The sequence below is a fragment of the Akebia trifoliata genome, chromosome 8, assembly GCF_017979445.1.
Source record: "Akebia trifoliata isolate Shusen 1 chromosome 8, ASM1797944v1, whole genome shotgun sequence".
NCBI lineage: Eukaryota > Viridiplantae > Streptophyta > Magnoliopsida > Ranunculales > Lardizabalaceae > Akebia > Akebia trifoliata.
Genome location: NC_141382.1, coordinates 11,195,580 through 11,217,356, shown reverse-complemented (window position 1 = coordinate 11,217,356; position 21,777 = coordinate 11,195,580). Strand labels below are relative to the sequence as shown.

Sequence of the window (21,777 nt, the reverse complement as noted above, 5' to 3'; positions counted from 1 at the left end):
GACTGGTAGCTATTAATAAAGATTCTTATTTTCATTTCTTAATATTTTCTTTTGAATTACTAGTAAAGTAAATGGATTAGATCATATTTGAAATTTTAGACATTCAAATCTGATAATGAAGAATGTCTATATATCACTAGTTGTTTGAACTACGACTCTAGGTTCCCTCACAGAGATATCCTGATTTTCTTTACTTGCAAGAGTCTCTATGTTATTTGGAGTCAAATCATGATTTTTTTTCATAAAAAGTAACAAAGAATTGGCAAGAACAGATTGAATATACCATCGGAATCGTAGTGGTAAGAAGGATTGAAATGAGATGAATGGTAAGTCTTTTTTAACTTTATTTTTAGTAAATTTTGCAATAAAAACTAAACGAAGAGAGTAAGAGACTCTCTCCAAAATTCTCACCCTACTATCAAAAGGGAAGCACTTTCCTCATCATTTCAAGATAAAAGAAAATGAAGGCTGCTTGTAATTTTAACAAAAAAGAATAAAAATCGATGATTCCATAAATAGATTAGGAATTATGTCAATAATAAGTCAACAATGATGAGAATTAAATACATCAAGTGTATAAAAACCAATTCCAGATGTGTGCATGCATGCAACAGTAATCTGTTTTGATTATTCTAGGCTTTGCTAAGAGTGTTTCACAATTTTCATATATATATTTGGGGGGGGGGGGGGGGGGGGGGGGGGGATCATGGGACATATGTAAAAACAATGTAATAATAATAAATTTTCAAAATATGGATTAGAGGTTTTGGATAGAGCTGATTTTTAGTGTGGATGATCTCTATGATGAGAAGATCATCTTTAAAAAATCAATTAAATCTTAAACTTTTAACCCCATCAAAAGTGATTTAGAATGTGGACCGTCGATTTTTTACTAATAATTTGTAAACCACATTTGATGGACTTACAAGTTTCAGATTGAGCTGATTTTTTTTAGGATGATCTTCTCATCATAGAGACCATCCTCACAAAAAATCAGTTCAATCCAAAACATCTAACCCATATTTTGAAAAACCATTGTTTTTACATATGTCCTATGATCCGCCCTCATATCTATATATATATATATGGGAAATGTTCAGCACCCTAAGTTTTACCACACACTTTAACAAACGTTTTTTGTCCTACATGGGTTAGAAGTTTTGGAATGAGCTGATTTTTGGTGAGGATGATCTCTATGATTAGAAGATCATCCTCCCCAAAAATCAGCCCATTCCGAAATGTTTAGCCCCATGTTTACACGTTGAAAAATCGTGGACCGTCCATTTTTTGTAAATCAATTTTGATGGGGTTAGAAGTTTTGGAATGAGCTGATTTTTGGTGAGGATGATCTCCTCACCATAGAGATCATCCTCACCAAAAATCAGCTCATTCCGAAACTTCTAACCCATGTAAGACAAAACGCGTTTGTTAAAGTGTGTGGTAAAACTAAGGGTGGCGAACGGGACCCTATATATATATATATATATATATATATATATATAGGATGATCTCTATGGTGAGGAGATCATCCTCACCAAAAATCAGCTCATTCCAAAACTTCTAACCCCATCAAAAATGATTTACAAAAAATGGACGGTCCACGATTTTTCAACTTGTAAACATGGGGCTAAACATTTCGGAATGGGCTGATTTTTGGGGAGGATGATCTTCTAATCATAGAGATCATCCTCACCAAAAATCAGCCCATTCCAAAACTTCTAACCCATGTAGGACAAAAAACGTTTGTTAAAGTGTGTGGTAAAACTTAGGGTGCTGAACATTTCCCATATATTGGGAAATGTTCAGCACCCTAAGTTTTACCACACACTTTAACAAACGTTTTTTGTCCTACATGGGTTAGAAGTTTTGGAATGGGCTGATTTTTGGTGAGGATGATCTCTATGATTAGAAGATCATCCTCCCCAAAAATCAGCCCATTCCGAAATGTTTAGCCCCATGTTTACAAGTTGAAAAATCGTGGACCGTCCATTTTTTGTAAATCATTTTTGATGGGGTTAGAAGTTTTGGAATGAGCTGATTTTTGGTGAGGATGATCTCCTCACCATAGAGATCATCCTCACCAAAAATTAGCCCATTCCGAAACTTCTAACCCATGTAAGACAAAACGCGTTTGTTAAAGTGTGTGGTAAAACTTAGGGTGCTGAACGGGACCCTATATATATATATATATAGGCTGATTTTTGGTTCCGAAGACACATAAAGCTACAACGCTTTTGTCTTATATGGTTAAAAATGTTCAAAATGGGCTGATTTTTTGTGAGGATGATCTCTATGGTGAGGGGATCATCCTTACAAAAAATCATCCCATTCCAAAACTTCTAACCCCATCAAAAATGATTTGCAAAAATTGGACGGTCTAAATTTTTTCAACTTATAAACATTGGGTTAGAAATTTCATAATGGGCTGATTTTTGGCAAGGATGATCTCCTCACCATAGACATCATCCTCACAAAAAATCAGTCCATTCCAAACATTTTTGCGCATATAAGACAAAACGCGTTGTAGCTTTATGAGTAGTTTTATGTGTATACGGATCCTAATCCTATATATATATATATATATGGGGCGGTTCAAGGGCCATATGTAAAAACATATGAAAAAACAATGATTTTTCAAAATAAGGGTTAGAGGTTTTGGATTGAGCTGATTTTTTGCAAGGATGGTCACTATGATGAAAAGATCATCCTCACAAAAAATTAGCTCAATCAGAAACTTCTAAATCCATCAAAAGTGATTTACAAATTAGTGACAAAAATTGGCAAAAAATCGACGGTCCACATTCTAAATCACTTTTAATGGGGTTAGAAGTTTCAGATTGGACTAATTTTTTTTTTCCGGATGATCTTCCCATCATAGAGATCATCCTCACAAAAAATCAGCTCAATCCGAAACTTCTAACCTATATTTTGAAATTTTATTAATGTTACATTGTTTTTACATATGTTTTTTCATATGGCCCTTGATCCTGACCCTATATATATAGGGAAATGTTTAGCAACAAACATTTTGGCAAAACATGGGTTAGAGGTCCTAGAATGGGCTGATTTTTGGTGAGGATGATCTTTACGGTGAGGAGATCATCATCACCAAAAATCAGCCCATTCCAAAACTTCTAACCCCATCAAAAATGGACGATCCACGATTTTTCAACTTGTAAACTGGGGCTAGAAGTATGGAATGAGCTGATTTTTGGTGAGGATGATCTCCTCATCATAGAGATCATCCTCACAAAAAGTTAACTCATTCCAAAACTTCTAACCCATGTTTTGAAAAATGTTTGGCATAATGTTTGGCAAACTTTGGGGCAGCTACACCGCTCCCATATATATATATAGGGTCCCGTTCGCCACCCTTAGTTTTATCACACACTTTAACAAACGCGTTTTGTCTTACATGGGTTAGAAGTTTCGGAATGAGCTGATTTTTGGTGAGGATGATCTCTATGGTGAGGAGATCATCCTCACCAAAAATCAGCTCATTCCAAAACTTCTAACCCCATCAAAATTGATTTACAAAAAATGGACGGTCCACGATTTTTCAACGTGTAAACATGGGGCTAAACATTTCGGAATGGGCTGATTTTGGGGGAGGATGATCTTCTAATCATAGAGATCATCCTCACCAAAAATCAGCTCATTCCAAAACTTCTAACCCATGTAGGACAAAAAACGTTTGTTAAAGTGTGTGGTAAAACTTAGGGTGCTGAACATTTCCCATATATATATAGGGGACGGTTCAGCAGTCCTAAAGTTTGCCAAGTTTGGTGCCAAACATTTTTCAAAATATGAGTAAGAAGCTTTGGAATGAGTTGATTTTTTGTCAAGATGATCTCTATGATGAGGAGATCATCCTCACTAAAAATCAGCATATTCCAAAACTTCTAACCCCATCAAAAGTAATTTATAAATATTGGACGATCCACGATTCTTCAACTTGTAAACTAGGGTTAGAAGTTTCAAAATGAGCTGATTTTTTGTGAGAATGATCTCTTCACTGTAGAGATCATCCTCACAAAAAATCAGCCTATTCCAAAACTTTTAATCCCATCAAAAGTGAGTCCGATTTTTGTAAATCACTTTTGATGGGATTAGAAGTTTCAGAATGAGTTGATTGTTGGTGAGGGTGATCTCTATTTTTAGTGAGAATGATCTCTTCATCACAGATATCACCCTCACAAAAAATCAGTCCATTCCGAAACTCTAACCCATGTTTTGAAAAATGTTTGGCACAATATTTGACTCTCTTCAGGGCCTCCGAACGCTCCCCTATATATATTTTAAATATTTGTGTGTGTGTAGAATCAAACAAATATTTAAAATCTATTATTCTAAAGCCAACCCAATCACACTACACCAAGTTCAACATGCGGTTGAATTGCTGCAGTTGCATCTTCATTGGTGGTTGGGTGAATCTGTTGTTATTTATCGTGCATTATCCTTCTTCTCACAAAAAAGAAAACAAGCACCAAAACAACGATCGATAGTACAACAGCTACTGCAATGGCAATGACCAGCTTCCTCGAAGACCTCTCCTCATGATGAATTGGTGGTCTTAGTGAGAGGCCTTGTACAGAAGACATTGCCTGTTGTAGAAAGACAATTAGCAAGATTACGAGAATTTTAGCTAATAATCCCATTTGTTTGGGTCTAAGTAAAAAGGGTTGTTTCCAAAAGGGGCTTTTTTTTAAAGACAAAATTGCCCCTGCACCTTAAAACTAGAGATTTAAAATTCGTTATATAGAAATTGCATCTATGCTATACAAATATAAAAGAGGAATTTATCAAAACGGTAAAGTTTTCATAATTAATTATCAAAATGGTAAATTGTAACAATTAATTTTGAAAACGATAATTTATCGTTTTCGGAATTAATTTTTTTTATATCAAAACAGTAAAATATAAAGAATTTGTACCAAAAATATCATTTTTTATTTTAAATATGTCTTTACAATTATAACCTTCACAATAACTCAAAATTCAAGTAAATCTTTAGATTCACTCTCTTGCTCGAAGGTAAAAAGAGGGGAAAAATATTTACAATAGAAATATGAAAGAGAAGAGATTTATTCGTAATTTCAGTCAAAAATAAAAAAGGGTATTTTCAGTATAAAATATTTACATTTGATTGTTTTTACCGTTTTCAAAATTAATTGCTACAGTTTACCATTTTGGTAAATAATCAAAATGTGGTTCATGTTTTGATATATAAAATGGGTATGAATTGAAGAGTGCCTTTGCACAGGAAGTTCCATATTATATTTAATACCATCAAGCATCCATTATCTAAGGAAAGGAACACCAAACAAATGAAAGCTTTAGTAGTTCAAGATGATGATTTAGGGTTTGATACGTGTTTCGAATATCATACTGATGAATTGCACTTCGAGTTGTCTTTCTCAAGCTGGATCTTTCTCTCTGTAATTAATGGTGATTGATTTTCTAATTTCAATCTTCATAGAGAATCCTTACGGAATATCTTCTCATCTCAGACGTTTGTGTGTAGGAGTGTGGGACAGGAAATGAAGCTAAAGAAAGAAGGAAATATAAATGCCGAATAATCAGTTATAGATTACCAAATAAGAAAAAATAGAAGCAATTGCAGATGAACTAGTTGTTTTTGTTAGATCTGTTGGTCGAACAATCACCAAATTCTCCTCGCGCACCAGCTCAAGCTCTGCTAAACAGAGAAACCAAACACAACTTAGTACTCATGAACCAAATCACAAAAACTTATTATCGAGAAAATATGCTTAAAAATAATTTTTAAAATGTAAAAAAAATCATATATATATATATATATATATATATATATATATATATATATATATATATATATTTTTTTTTTTTTTTAAATTATATTTTTTTTTAATCATATTATTCGCTTAGACCATTCTAAGGAAGGAACCGTAGAGTTGGATCAGGTCAATCAGATCGGTCTGTGGTGGAACCGTAGGAGAACAAGATCGAGACGCAATGTAGGTATGGATCGCGCTGAAATCCTTCCCTTTCACGATCTCGAGCTTTTGATCCCCCACCAAAAGGTTGTAAGCTCGATTTGAAATCGACCACCATCACGATCTAACAAACGAGAACATGAGAAATATAGAAATAAAGATTTATGGGTTCTAGAAAAGTTTAGATTCGATAAGTGTCCAATTCGGACAAATTAAAAAAAAAAAAAATGGGAAAATTTCATAGAGGTTGAAGAAAATTGAAGATGATGGAATTTTAAATAGGAAAAATAAATCACAATTGACAAAATCTGGGGAGAATAAAAAGGAGGAGGAGCATAACTAGTTACCATTGTGGTATAACAATTGTGTTCCCATCATTTTACATAAATGTCATTTTTAATTTCTTTTTTCAATAAAAATATGTTTTAAATATACTTTTTATTTCTTATTTATTCTTATTATTATTATTCAATATTTTTCATTCTTTTTATTAAATATTTTAAACTTAGATTTAATCAATTGTTCGGCTAAATTCGACAAAAAATTGTAATAAAAAATGAGTTTGATCATGAATATTCATTTTTTTAATAAGTAAAATTAATTTAAATGTATATATTTATATTTTTCTACTAAACATAAGATGATCGAACCAATTTTGATTTCTCATACAATTGGTGGATTTTTATTTATTTTCATTTAAATTGAGGTGTAACAAGTAAAGTTGGGTTGCCAATAGCATTTTTTTTCTTTTAATATTTAACTAGGGGTGTAACTTCTAAAGTTGGATTGCCAATAGAATTTTTTTTTTTTTTTTTAATATTTAACTTGGGGTGTAACAAGTAAAGTTGGGTTGCCAATAACAAATTTTATATATTTAACTTTTGGTGTAATAAGTAAAGTTGGGTTGCTAATAGTAAGTTTATTATATTTTATTGTGTGAATAATGGATTAGAGGCGTGAATAATGATTTAGAGGTTGCACCCCGTTGGAGTTCGTTTAATTTCGGAGGAGAGAATCATCTCTAAAATGTGAGAATACGTCAAAATAACGACACTCGTTGGAGTTGTTCGAAAGGGTTGAGAATAAGTAAAAGTTGGCTGGAGGGGGCACTCTTTTTTTGTGTGTGCTAAATTTCTATGTATTGGGGTTTAGGATTTTATATGAGTCCAAACATAATCATAAATAACTATTGAAATTGGGGTGATTTTGACATACCCCCTTACATTTTGATGAACCGCCCCCCAATTTTTCAAGTTGATGACATAGATCCTTTGACCATTGTCATTAACGAGGGACTAACAAAAGAAGGCATTTAGGTGAATAAGTACTTGTCAAAAGACTTAAATACCCTCACACTTTGAAATACCTCACAATAAATTCATATGTGAATCAATGTCTTTTAAATTTATTGAAATACTCTTATTGAAAAAATGTCAATTATAATACATGAGAACACCTAAAAGATACAGAATAATTCACACATCACCTAGTGCATCTAAAAGAATCTGAAACATAAAATAAAATAATGATTCTTTTCAACTAGGATAATTATAAAAGCACCCTACAAATTAATAAGGGCAACTTACACCATAGCAATTTTTTTTTGTCTTACATGGGTTAAAAGTTTCAAAATGAGTTGGTTTTTGGTGCAGATGATCTTTATGGTCTGGAGATCATCTTCACCAAAAATCAGCTAATTCCAAAACTTTTAACCCATATAAAACAAAACAATTCATCCATAGCGTGAGTTGCCCTTATTAATTTGTGAGTGCTTTTATAATTGCCCTTTTAACTAAGCTAGTTTGCATACAACCATCTTATGCCAGGCAACCATAGTAACATTTTTCTTAACATAAATTAAGTTTCTATTTGAATGGAAATACAATTAAGCACAAAGAGGGTAGTGTAGGCCAACATGACTACCTAGTAAGATTTCAAATTTTACCAACGGTTGTTGGGCCCACAGAATCACCACATTGGCATTCCAACACCACAACACTCTAGAGTTCATGGAAAAATTTTGATTAAAAAAATCTAACTAAAAAATTGATCTTTTTGGGTTGATCAATAGTGTTGAAAATAGATTGCTATCAACCTTCCAAATTTAAAATTAAAATTTATGGGGAAAATTAAGTTTTTTTTTTTTTTTTGTTAATTTCTTTTCAAAGTTCTTAAAATTATGTTATGTGCAACCATGTGGCATCGAATCATGTTTTTGGATGCCACAAGATGATGGGGTTAGGAAATTTCCTTACCAACTTAGTAAGGAAAATGTTTTTTATAAAACATTTATCTTCTCCAACTTAAAAAAAAAAAAAAAAAAGTTAACATCCTTTACAAGCTTCAGTTACATGACTGCATCAGATTTAATAAATAATTTTAAAAAGTCCTAAAAAAGGAATGGGTAATAAACTTTTAAATCTTAAAGTAAAATTTCAAGTGAAAAATAATTTTTTTTTTTTTTCAAAAAAGATGTAAAAACTTATGATTTACAACCATGATCATGATTTTGATATTACATTTACTACCTCTTATATATTGTATGATTCATAAAAAGAATTAATGGATTATGATCGATTTTCTCTACGGTCTTAGTATTTATCAAAATGAGAGGTTGAAGATGATAATAGACTTTCTAAAATAGAAAACTCAGGACTTTCAATCTTGCACCTTAAATCTCACTCCCATACTAATTTTGATATTAGAGAGCTTGATTGTTTTACTAGATTTTAATTGTGAGGGTATTTTAGTCTTTTAACAATTCTTTATCCTCCCAAATATGGGCATGACTTAATTGGAAGGGTATTTCAACCTTTGACAAGTAGTTATTCTCTCAAAGTGTGATTTATTGTTGGTCCCTCGTCAAGGACAACAGTCAAAAGATCTAAGTCATCAATTTGAAAATGTGGGGTGTATCCTTAATATTCTTCAAAAGGTAGGGTGTATGTCAAAATCACCATAGAAATTGTTTGATAAATATTTGTTTTGTAATATTGAGATTATAACTTAGGGCCAAACTTCTGCAATGTTTGAATATGGTGTTTTTATCTTTAATCGGGATGTGGTAAATAACTTAAGATTTGATAAAAACTCTGATCAATTATGGAGTCAATTAAACTAATCTTGTCCCGATCCATTCAATTTTGTTCTTGTATTTTCTCATTTCAATATATTTGAATCTTAGAAACATCAGTCATTTATTTTCTCTATTCTTCTCATATATTTTTAAAGGCAAAACTGAGGAGATAATTAAATTATTAAGAACAAGTGGCGATCTCGTAACCAAAATCCAAGGTTGAAGGCAAAGTGGTTTTAGCAAGAGATTGAAGATTCAGATTGTTTAGTCATTTTACATTAGTCACCCACAAAGACCGCAGTCAAGAAATACATCATCAATTTGAAAACGCAAAATATTAATCAATGGGTGTTTTACCCAAATATGCACCGAAAATTGAAAATTTATCAAAATAGCATCTTGTTCATTTTAGTTCCAAAAATAGTAATTTATCATTTTCAAAATTAAAATATGTTACGAAAAAGGTTTTTTTTTTTTTTTTTTTTGTTAAGTTGTTTTGTAATTTTACTAAATACCCTCCCATTAATTTTCGTAAAATGGACAATATATGGACTATGATTTATTTTATTAAACAGGAACTGTTCGTCCCACTAAATATTTCACAGTCATCCCACCTTACTCAGAAGTATATCTCTCTGATCTTTGAACAAGTTTGTATGATATTCAAAGATATCGGTTCATCGCAAAAGAAGTTAGCCCAAGTCAAAAAAGAGATTGTTGATTACGAAAATATTGATATTTTCATACCCTAATTTGTAAATGAGCTAAATGTGGTTCTCTTGAATTACAAGACGCGTGTCACTGGCATGTGAAATGACACTGAACACCCTTCACCGAAGGGATTGACGATGGCGATGAAGTTGGTAATTGTTATTCTGCCTTTTTGAGAAACTTATTATTTTGTTAAAATATTTTAATTTCAAAAACAATAAATTACAGTGATTGGAATTAAAACGAATAATGTGCTGTTTTGGTAATTTTTTAATTTTGCTTCGTCGATTTGGTTATTTTCTATTCATCAAAATTTGGAAGGGTCTCTCTAAATTACTACTTTTTATGTGAATTTCTTTTCGATATAACCCACAACTCTATAAAGCTCTACTACCATTAACATTTGCTCACCACCATGTCCCCTATCTAAATACGTTTTTTTTAGAGAGTATTCTAAAACACCTATCATTGGGCTGTCAACGAATAGGTATCCGATCAGATAGTGTTATATTCGAATTCGAATAAAAAAATAGTGATATTTAAATTTTAATTCGAATCCGATCGGATATCATTAACCAATATTCGAATTCGCATCCTAATGAATTATCGGATTATTGAAAATATTTGATTCAAATTTAAATAATAAAAAAAACCTTTGATTAAAAAAAAAAAATTAAACTTACAGAAGAGGTGGTTGCGAAGCTCTTGATTTTTATCAAACGCAATCAACCATCTTCAACCCTAGATTTTCATCTTCAGAATGCATCAAAATCCCTCATCTTCAACTCGTTTAGAAAAACTCTTGTTATTTGCTCCTCATCTTCATTCTGTATCAAGCAAACCCTCAAGAAAAACATTATTTAAGGGAAAAATCAAGGGTTTTGGGTTGAGATTGGAGATAGAAAGAGAAGAAGAAGGGACAGAGTGAGATTTACCTATGCCGGAAAGTACATCATCGTTTGATCGTTGGAAAAACACCACCACTGTTCGTTAACCCATTAGGGGAGATGAGATGAAGTGAAAAAGATAAATGTATGTGGAAGATGAACGGTTGTCTTTGACTTTTGAAAAGTGGATTGTTTTAAATTAAAAATAATAAAATATTAAATGAAAGGAAAACAATAGTCTTGCATTTGGATAGGATATTAATGAATCGGATGCAATGACATCCAAATTCGAAATCTATTTGAATCCTGAAATCACATCTGAATTCAAATCCAGTATCCAAATTTTTTGGATAATATTTGAAATTTCGATTGCAAATTCGAATTTTCAAATATCCATTGACAGCCCTACCAATCACATATCCCCCACCACTTTTTTTTTTTTTTTTTTTGGTAAGGTTAATGGTTAATGGTTAATGGTTAGCATATTAGTATAAGAAGGGATTCAAGGGATTTGAACCTAAGACTTTGAGAACAACCTCCACAAGGTCTTACCACTTAGCTAAGTGGTCCTTAATGTAACAAATTTATTTAGTGTTGATTTGCGTCAACAATACTCATCCTCAGTCATATAATAGTATGCATCGATAAAAAGAAAAAAGTAGTACATATTCCACCACTCATTAATGTGTGTTGCATCATCATTTGTTCTACCAAATGGTTTCAATTTAACGAGATTTTAAGTGACTATATTAATAGAATTTTGTAGGATAAATTATATTTTACGTTATTATAGATTTAGTATTTTAAATGCATTAATAGATATCCAAAAATACTTTTGTGATGTAAAAATTTATTTAGTGTTGATTTGTGTTAACAATGCCCATCCTCGGTTATATAATAGTATGTATCAATAATTAAAAAAGTAGTGCGTATATAAAACATTATCATAATTTCTTGTCATTGCATAATTTGTTACTTATCAACGTAATTTTAATAAATAAAATAATTTATCTAAGACAACTTTGCCAAATAAATGAAGAGTTGAAGATGATGAATTTTAAGGGGAAGTTTTTTTTTTCTTTTAGATTGACAATGGTGTAGTTGGTCTGGGGTACACTAGGTGTTTCTTGCTTTAACATTAAGACACTAAAAAGAAAAGTAGCTCTAATCCTATTTCATAGGATGGACTCCTCATAAGTGAGACTAGGAGACAAGCAAAAGAAATCAAACCTTGTATAATAATCATAAAGTTTACTTTAGGAATAATCATTGACCACACCTTCCCTAGTGATTGTTCCTCTAAGCTTGCAAATAACTCTTCCAGATATGATTAGATTTCTCTCCATAATTTACTCTATGTGCATCATAGGCTATCAATGTATTGGATCAGATCGGAACTTCAATTCGCTCCAATCCAATAACTTCTAGATTGGATCGAGGATTTGGATTTTGATAACAATCTGATTTGACAACTTATCAATTGGTTTTGAATCAACCATGTACGAATAATAGAGACCTATTTCAAAAATATGTGAGAAAATATACAAATCATATTATTACTTTGTTTAGTTATATGATGTATAACTATTTTAGTATATAAAATTTGATTTGTAAGGTTGATTATGTACAATAAGGGTTAATTATGATCTTGGATAGCATTCGACGATCAATGTTGGAAGTCGAACTTTGTCCTATATGGGTTAAAAGTTTAGGATTAGACTGATTTTTTGTGAGGATGATCTCTCTAACCAAAAAAAATCCTGCCCAGTCTTAAACTACCAATCCCATAAAAAAACGGACTGCAAATGATGGTAAAAAAAAACAACTGTTTAATATTATAAATCACTTTTGATAGAGTTAGAAGTTTTAGATTGGGCTGATTTTTTCTGAAGATAATCTCCTTACCATTGAGATCATCCTCACAAAATATCAGCCCAATCTGAAACTTCCAACCCATATAGGACAAACGCGTTGACTCCCTAACATTGACTACCGAACAAGACCCATATAAAATAGATGGAAATAAGCAAGTTGAAGATTCTATGGGATTTTGTGATGCATATACTAGTTATTTTTGTGTGAGTAATTATGATGCACTTACTATAGTTGTTTCGCAACATTTCAATGAAATACTATGAGTTGAAATAAAAAAAATCAGATCATCACCCACCGATGAGTATAAAACCGAAAGAGGGATACCTTGACCATTTGTGATACCACTATTGCACATATCCTTCCACCACCAACAAATTTAGAATGCAAATAATAAGAAGAAATTAAATAAAGCTACAACTAGTCAACTGGTTTAACGAAAATAAGGGATGGTGGCATTGATTAATACCAATAAAGCTTCAAGTCCACAACTAACCATTTTAATCGATAAAAAGGGCTTGATATTGATGAATACCAATAAAGCTTCAACTCCACAACTAACCATTTTAATTGATAAAAAAAGGTTTATCTTTATATAGATACATTGATGGTGTCAAATAAAGATCGCATTGGGGCTAGGTGGCCAAGATTCTCATTTGGGTTATGTAAACTGTCGCGTTGGCCAAAAAAACACTTCCACTCATAGGATTAATGATTTAGACTAGATTTAAAGAGCATTCAAACAAAAAAAATAAAATACTGAAGTGGCCGCAAGGTTGGACCTCACATAACACACGTACCTTGACGTGAAAGTATATGGAAACCTTAGATGCTTTTCCTTGAGATACGAGTGAAAAAGCGTTTGTGGTTCCTATTCACTTTCATGTCAAGAAGTGCTATATGAGGTCAAAGCTTGAGGTCACTCTAGCACGACTAAAAAATAAGATAAAATTTGTTTGGTCAAAGACTTTAGAAATGGATCATCAATAAACTCCCAAATTTTAAATGTGTTAATAATAGTGAAAAATATCTTCTTTTTTTTTTTAAAATAAAATTTATTTTCTTTGAACTCTAAAGAATTTGTTCTCTACATCCACGTGGCACCCAATCATATTTTTTTGATGCCATGTTGACATTTAATTTATATAGATAGGTGATCCTTCGGTCTAGGCAACCTAAGATCTCTCCATATGGGCATGACTTAACAAAAAAACCGACTAAAAATTATGCATCTTTATACACATGGCAAGCAATGAAAGTGCCACTAGAAAAATTCCATACCAGCTCAACTAGGACAGAGTTTCATCATAGACCTTTGCTTTAAAAATAAATAAATAAAAATTCACTCTTATTATAAAAAGAAAATGAAAAATATACTTATCAAAAAAAAAAAAAATTGAAAAATATAAAATTCACCGGGCCCATTTCGAAATCTAAGCCCACAAAAGAACTAGAAGTTATAAAAGAAATGGGCCCATCTGTCATTTTCTATTGTAGATATATGTGGTCACATATTCAATGCACGTTTATTTATGATCCAACGATGTTGGACAAGAATGTCCATTAGATGGCTGAGATGAAAAGATAAATACAGAACTCTGACTGATTAAAAATTTTATTTCCAATCTCAGCTGAACTTTAAAAACTCGGTATCCAACGACGCTGTACTATAGCCATTCAAAGCAGTTAAACCCAATAGGCAATAAGGACGGCGCACGCTAGCGTCTCTGAAATCTGAACCCATTTTGTACTACAAACGGACTTTCCAGGATTAGGGTTCGTCTAACATACGCCACTGAGTTAAGGCAAAGTAGAGGACACGCGCATTTCGTGCGAACGGTTGATTCCGTGCGCAACTGCGCATAGGGCGCAGATCAGCGCTAACTCGTAACGCATGGTTGCGAGTCACAGACCAACGAAACTCGTGCGAACTTGAGCGCATCACGAGGTGAATCCTACGGATTAGATTCCAGTATGCGCTTGATAACTGCGTGTGTCCTCATGGCGCACGATAGCTAATCCTTATTATAAATAGTTATCGTTCTCCATGGATGCGCGTTACTCCTTCCCTCCCAAATCTCTCTTCCGTGCTATTTTCTTTCATTTACAGTTCGTTATTGGTCGTTAGTGTTTCCAGCTCTTGTAATCTGAAATTGGTACGTAAAGTTATCTTCTTTGATCGGATTACATTGGAAATTAGGGTTTTAGATCATTTTTTTAGTGGATTTCGACTCTGTGGCGCAGATTAGGGGTTCCTACTATTGATATTTGGGGGATTTTGAGGCATGATTGGATCAAATTGAGATCAATTTTTGGATCATAAGTTTTTAATTGTGAGAGATGGAAAATCCATCTCGACCTGCCCCTCTGAGAGATCCATACGAGGTATTGGGAGTTTCTAGGGTTTCAACTGATTTAGAGATCAAAACTGCATACAGGAAGTTAGCTCTCAAGTAAGTCCTTTTGATTCAAGTAAGTGCTTTTTATTCAAATTAGCTCACATTTGAATACTTTTGATTCAAATTTAGATGAAATACTGAGATTCTTGAAGGAAATATGTTTTATTTTAATTCTTTAAAATGTTCATTATTAGTCATACATGAATACATGCTTTTGCATACCTATATACATAGCCCAAATTTTACTTTATATGTTTAGTGCAATTATATGCATATTTGAATTTTGGGTATATGATCATAATAGCATATAACCATATATCGTGAAACATGGGTTTATATACATATCTTCATTTTTCTACCCAAAAAATACTTAATTTGGTTGTAAATACCATTTTACCCTATGAATTTGATATCTCAAAATTAGTGTACGATGAGTTTTAGACTTATATGTATCGATTTGTATGCAGTATATGACGATTATTATTTTTATGTGGAACATTATTATCGTTTAATTTATTTTAGTATGAAAAACAATAGAGAATTAACGCAACCAAGGTCCATTGATTCATTGTTGGAAAGTGATGAAATATGCATAACTTAGTACTTTAGGAAGTGATGGAATAGTCTGACATGTAGAGGAAGTTTCAAGTGGTCCTTTTTAACGAGGATATGTTGTTTATTTTTGTTGATCAATGAAGACTAACTTGGACTTCTCAATGTAGCCAGAAATTTGGGGATCTTCTTTCAAGTCCCTCTTTAGTGTCACCATGGAACCTGTCTTCTATATATATAGTGTATCGAACTTATGGAAATACCGACCAAAGATAGTTTATAGGACATCTTAAATGAACTTTAAATAATTTGAAGTTTCCTGTCAAGTATAGTTGTGTGTCATAGATTCAACTGAGCAAATGTAGACATGGGGTAATTTGTTTGTAGATTGTTTTCTTCCTTTTTTTTTTTTGTTTTTCCTTTTTGGCGGCTTGTCTCACCTTTTGATAGTATTGCTTGTTCTTTCTTTCGGTTGGTCTCCTCGACTTTCACTTCTTTGAATGAAATTTTCTTTATCTATCAAAAAAAAAAAATTATTCAATTGAGCAAAGCCCTAGTTAAGAAGGTACTCGTCCATGAGTTTTATCATCATACATTAGCAACCATGTTTGTAACTAATACGCAACAAACATGGCAAATAAATGGTCAAGGCTGCTGTGAATAGGAATGACTGAACAATCATAAACCAATATCACGCAACAAGTCTTTAGCAATATCATCATACATTAGCAACCATGTATTGACATAAATGAATAAAATACCTCTATGATACATATCTATTTCCATTGTTTAGTTACAACGTGATTTGTTATAAAATGATCAATGCCTAACTTGTTTGTTAGGCTATTACCTAAATTTTTTTTTCCAAATTCTTGTTCAGATATCACCCTGACAAAAATGTTGGGAATACTGAAGCCTTAGAGTTTTTTAAAGAGGTAGCCTATTCTTATAACATTCTATCTGATCCAGAAAGGAGGAACCGTTACGACACTGTTGGATTCGAGGTAAGACCAGAATCTCCTTCGTGTGAGTAATTTTTGAAGGTTGGAGTGATTTTGTTGTTGTCTAATACAATGTGATGTTTTTAGCTACCAAACCTTTTTGTAGGAATGTAATTATTGTATTGGTTTCCATGTCTACAACATTTTCATTTAAAAATTTGGGCTGAAGGAACAATGTTATTCCTTTTTTCAGTTCTGTTTAAAGCTGTGTCTTTTGTTAATTCGAATGTTTTTCGTTTATGCTCTTGCTACCTCAATGCACGTTTTTTTGGTCTTTGTCTTACTCCTTTAGAACTTTAACTTGCGCATTCCTTCTACCAGGGGCTGTAATCAGCTTTTGTTGCACGTCCGAAACATCTCGATTGGCTTTCCATTATTTGTAACCTATTGACCCTATTACTAAATTTTCATGAGTCGTTCATTTAATCTATCTTAGTTTTTCTTCCCATTAATCTCAACATCCTGACATCCTCATCTCTGCTAACTGCCAATCCATGAATATGTTGTTCTTTTTTGCCCAACATTAAGCTCCATAAAATATGACCGGTCTTTCTGTCATCTTGTAAGATTTTCCTTCTGGTTTGATTCGGATGAATCATCACATTTCACTATAAAGGCACGTCTCTACCTCAACCATCAGCTCAAATTCTATGGACAACATCCTCCTCATTCTCTGCACCCTTGTTGATAGTGGAACCAAGGTCACGGAAACAGTCTCTTCAGTTTGGCCTGATATTTGTGATGCTAATGTCAAAAATATTTCCACCTGAACATATTAAAAACCCAACACAAATGTTGTTGGTAAAACCACCCTGAAAAAATTGGCATGGAACTCTATTTCTTGAAGTAAATCTTGGTCTTTGAAAAACCAAAGCATCTAACGGCAGGAAGAACACCAATGTACCATTCTGGTCACCTTCAAGAGCGAGACTTCTTTGCCGAGGCATTCTGAGACAGAATAATACTTTGGACTAAGAGAGTTCCTTTTACACCTAGAGTTAGTTAGGCGGGGAAACCATGCCTTACAAGACTGGCACAGAAATATGGCATCTTTGAAAAGCTTCATTTTAGACCTTAGAGATGTAAGAATTAATTAGGCGGAGAAACTGTGCCACACAATAATGACACAGATTCATAACTATGATGTTTAGAAACAGTCATAACGTGTGCAATGCAGTAAATGTGTTAAAGGTTTCTGATGAGCAAGTAAAATGTTGCTGTTTCTTGGCGATTCAAACTCATCCATTCCTATGTCTTATATATTTTCAGATTTCTAATATCTGTAGAATTTTTTAAGATAGGTGTTCCCACTTCCATGATTGTTTTTCTTTGTTGCTTGATATATCTTTAGGCTGGAAATGCTGTTTATGTCATTGAACTATTGTAAATGATGGGCAGGTACTGCATCTGCAGTCTCATCTATCAATTATGGAAAGAATTTCTGAACGAACACGTCTAGTATTAGAAACTTCTGAAAATGGCACAGATTTATCACCGGATGATGATATTGGCACCATAGAGGAAATGCCTGAAGACACGATTTTATCTCGTCAAACTTCTGTAAATCTTGTTCCATTTATTGGACAAAGATTTGTTTCTCAAGATGCTGCCTATGAATTTTATTGCAGTTTTGCAAAGCAATGTGGTTTTTCAATCAGACGTCACCGTACTCGAGGGAAAGATGGGGTAGGTAGAGGAGTTACAAGGAGGGATTTCACTTGCCATCGTGGTGGCTATCCACAGATAAAGCCATCGGATGATGGAAAATTACAAAGGAATCGAAAGTCATCACGTTGTGGGTGTCAAGCCTACATGCGAATTGTTAAAAGGGCAGATTTCGATGTCCCCGAATGGCGTATTACAGGCTTTAGCAACATGCACAATCACGAACTCTTGAAATCAAATGAAGTGCGTCTCCTTCCTGCCTATTGCGCCATTTCTACAGATGATAAGAGTCGCATTTGCATGTTTGCAAAAGCTGGAATGTCAGTGCGTCAAATGCTAAGATTACTGGAGCTAGAGAAAGGTGTAAAGCTAGGTTGTTTGCCATTTACGGAAATAGATGTTAGGAATTTACTGCAATCCTTCAGAAATGTGGATAGGGATAATGATGCTATCGACCTTATTGCAATGTGCAAGAACATCAAGGATGAAGACCCCGACTTCAGATACGAATTCAAGATAGATGCACATAACAGGTTGGAGCGTATTGCCTGGTCTTATTCTTCATCAATTCAATCATACGAAGCTTTTGGAGATGCCGTTATGTTTGACACCACCCACCGTTTGGATGCCTATGATATGCTTCTAGGAATCTGGGTTGGAGTGGACAATCATGGCATCAATTGTTTCTTTGGCTGTGCACTTCTACGGGATGAAAATATGCAATCTTTTTCTTGGGCACTGAAGGTAAAAGCTTTAGTGTGCATGTATGATGAACCCAATCATCCTTAATGGACACTACCCCCACCTCCATCCCCAACCCCAATACTGTACATGTGGCTTTGCAATTCATCATCACTGGATTCTGGACCAAATCAATCACCAGGCAACTTCAACAGGGATAACCCCAAATTTTGAGTAACCTGGATCTTTGCACTTCAATTTAGAGCTAACACTTGGATGGAAACGAGAATTAGAAAGGTCAGAAAAGGAGTCTATGCTTTTTCGTTAGAAGTGTCTTTGCTTAATACTTTGGCCCTGTCGTTAGAAGTGTCTTTGCTTAATACTTTGGCCCTGTCTATCATGGATGTAGCAAACCAATTTAACTGCTTGGATTGATGGGTTTGTGAGCCACATGTATCTTGGGAGGGGTAGGGCTGATTGAGGATGATGGAACACATTTCTGTCATATTTTTATGAAAAGTTTTGTTTGTTTTTCAACTTTTTTCTTGCTCCTAACATGTTTATGGATGAAACAGACATTTTTGGCCTTCATGAAAGGAAAAGCTCCACAAACAATCTTGACTGACCAAAATATGTGGCTGAAAGAGGCGATTGCTATCGAAATGCCGAATACAAAACATGCCTTTTGCATTTGGTACATCATTTCGAAGTTCTCAGACTGGTTTTCTGTACTTCTTGGGTTACAATACGATAGCTGGAAAGCCGACTTTCATAGGCTCTACAATTTGGACATGGTGGAGGACTTTGAAGTAGGATGGAGGGAGATGGTTAACACATATGGACTACATGGGAATAAGCATATCGTCAGCTTATATGCATTACGGAGTTATTGGGCATTGCCTTTCTTAAGATGCTACTTCTTCGCAGGAATGACGAGTACATTGCAATCAGAGTCAATAAATACTTTCATCCAACGGTTTTTGAGCGCACAATCTCAACTTAATCATTTTGTAGAGCAAGTAAGGCATCTTTAATTTGTTTCATCTTTGATCATTATTTTTGTAAACCTCATAATCTTACCTTGATCACCTTTATTTTTCCAGGCAACCATTATTGTTGATTTTAGAGATCAAACAGGAGCAAAGCAGAAGATGCAACGAAAGCTCCATAAAGTCAGTCTCAAAACTGGTTCACCAATCGAATCGCATGCTGCTACTATTCTTACACCTTATGCCTTTTGTAAGCTCCAAGAAGAGCTTGTGTTAGCTCCACAGTATGCGTCATTTCAGGAAGAAGAAGGTTGTTTTGATGTGAGACACCATACCCAAGTGGACGGAGGGTTTAAAGTGATTTGGGTCCCAAGTGAGGGGCTCATTAGTTGTAGCTGTCATCACTTTGAATTTTCAGGGATCCTTTGCAGACATGTTCTTCGTGTCCTCTCAACAAATAACTGCTTTCATGTTCCAGACCAATATCTACCCAGCCGTTGGCGTAGTAGTGTCGGCTCATATTCCATGAAGCCCTTCCGTACTACTACTAGGGCAAGGGAACATGGAGATAGAGTTCAGGTACTTCAGTCCATGGTTTCAACACTCATTAATGAATCGGTCGAAACCGAAGAACGCCTGGATGTCGCTTGTGAGCAAATAGCCATGGTTTTATCTCGCATTAAGGGATTCCATAGGTCCACACATGGCGGAACGGATATGATATATGATAGTCCATCAGACTCGTTGATTTTGCCTGAAGTCGAAGATTCTGATGGTATTGTTCAGAGCTTTACGGCTGGGTATCCTCATGATCCTATCTCTTTAGGGAAACTAAAAGAAAGAAGACCAAAAGATGGACTTGAGTTTTGTAGGAAACGAAGACGTTGTTCTATTCCTTGCTGCGGGCAGTTCGGTCATGATGCAACTGACTGTCCAATGATGGGAGGTGAAGATTTGAATGTAGATGGGCTTGGGTTCATGTAGGGTAAAATATTGAACAGGGGTGAATGTGCAATAGCCATATGATGGTCAATGTTCATACCACAGTAGATGCATTTTCTCATCTAGTCCAATGCAATCTATACACTATTTTTTTTTGTTACTTATCCTTTTTTGCACTAAAGGTGTCTCACATATTCTACAGCTTGAAAATATTTAGAAATTTGTTTCAGATTCATGACAAAAGAACCTTCCCAATCACATTTATAAGTAAATGAGCTAGATTGGTGGATTATTTAGCATGGCTTGTCCCAAAAATTATGACTTAGGTGCGTGTGTGTGTGTATATATATATATATATATATATATATATTCCTTTTAATAGATACTTGATGCTCTGTTCTTTTCTTCATTAGTTCAGATGTTCAAGTCAAATATGGATTTCTTTATGTGACTACAATATAGCTCCAAGAAAATATTTAAATTGCATTAGGAAACATATTTTTTTAATTTTGGTTCATCATATTTATTTAGTTTTGGTTGACCTGTTGGATGCTAAAATAGAATGGAGACTTATGGTTTTATCTTGGAACTTGACTTCTGGTGTCCAAAACTTGAATTTGATTTGATTTGGTTTGGCGTGGAAGCTTTGATGAGCGACTAAGGTCCCTCTGAAAATCAAGTGAGGACAGTTATGGGTTGAATCACCCAATTCCTAACAAGACTAGTATCATTTAAATATCCTGTTATGTCGGTCCTTCCATCAATGAGATGCCAATTTATATTTTTGTATCCGCTTTTTAAAACTTGGTTTCATTCGATGTCTACAAATAGAGGGTTTTTATCTCATTCCTTCGTTACTTTATCATTATGCATCTGGTATTTTTTGTTTTAGTTGAGAAAAGTAGATTGTTAGTATTTTGTCAAATGGCCTACTAAGGTTTTTCTAATGCTTACTAACCACATGTTTGTGCCACATGACAGTATTTCTCTTAATTACCTATTGAGATAGTCATCTAATGGAATGGAG

General features: G+C 33.7%; 1 protein-coding gene across 2 annotated transcripts; it reads left to right on the top strand.

The window, feature by feature from the left end:
• The first annotated feature begins 14,253 nt into the window (after nt 1-14,253).
• Nucleotides 14,254-20,912, top strand: LOC147396094 (protein FAR1-RELATED SEQUENCE 11-like). 2 transcript variants are annotated; one of them, XM_086451254.1, is made up of 6 exons: nt 14,254-14,677; nt 14,766-14,974; nt 16,353-16,476; nt 17,872-18,882; nt 19,395-19,838; nt 19,923-20,912. In XM_086451254.1, the coding sequence occupies exons 2-6, from the start codon at nt 14,862-14,864 to the stop codon at nt 20,790-20,792; spliced, it is 2,562 nt and encodes an 853-aa protein (XP_086307380.1). In that variant the 5' UTR covers nt 14,254-14,677; nt 14,766-14,861; the 3' UTR covers nt 20,793-20,912. The 2 variants fall into 2 exon arrangements, with proteins under 2 accessions (XP_086307380.1, XP_086307382.1); XM_086451256.1 differs by having other exon boundaries at nt 14,254-14,993.
• The last annotated feature ends 865 nt before the right edge of the window (nt 20,913-21,777 follow it).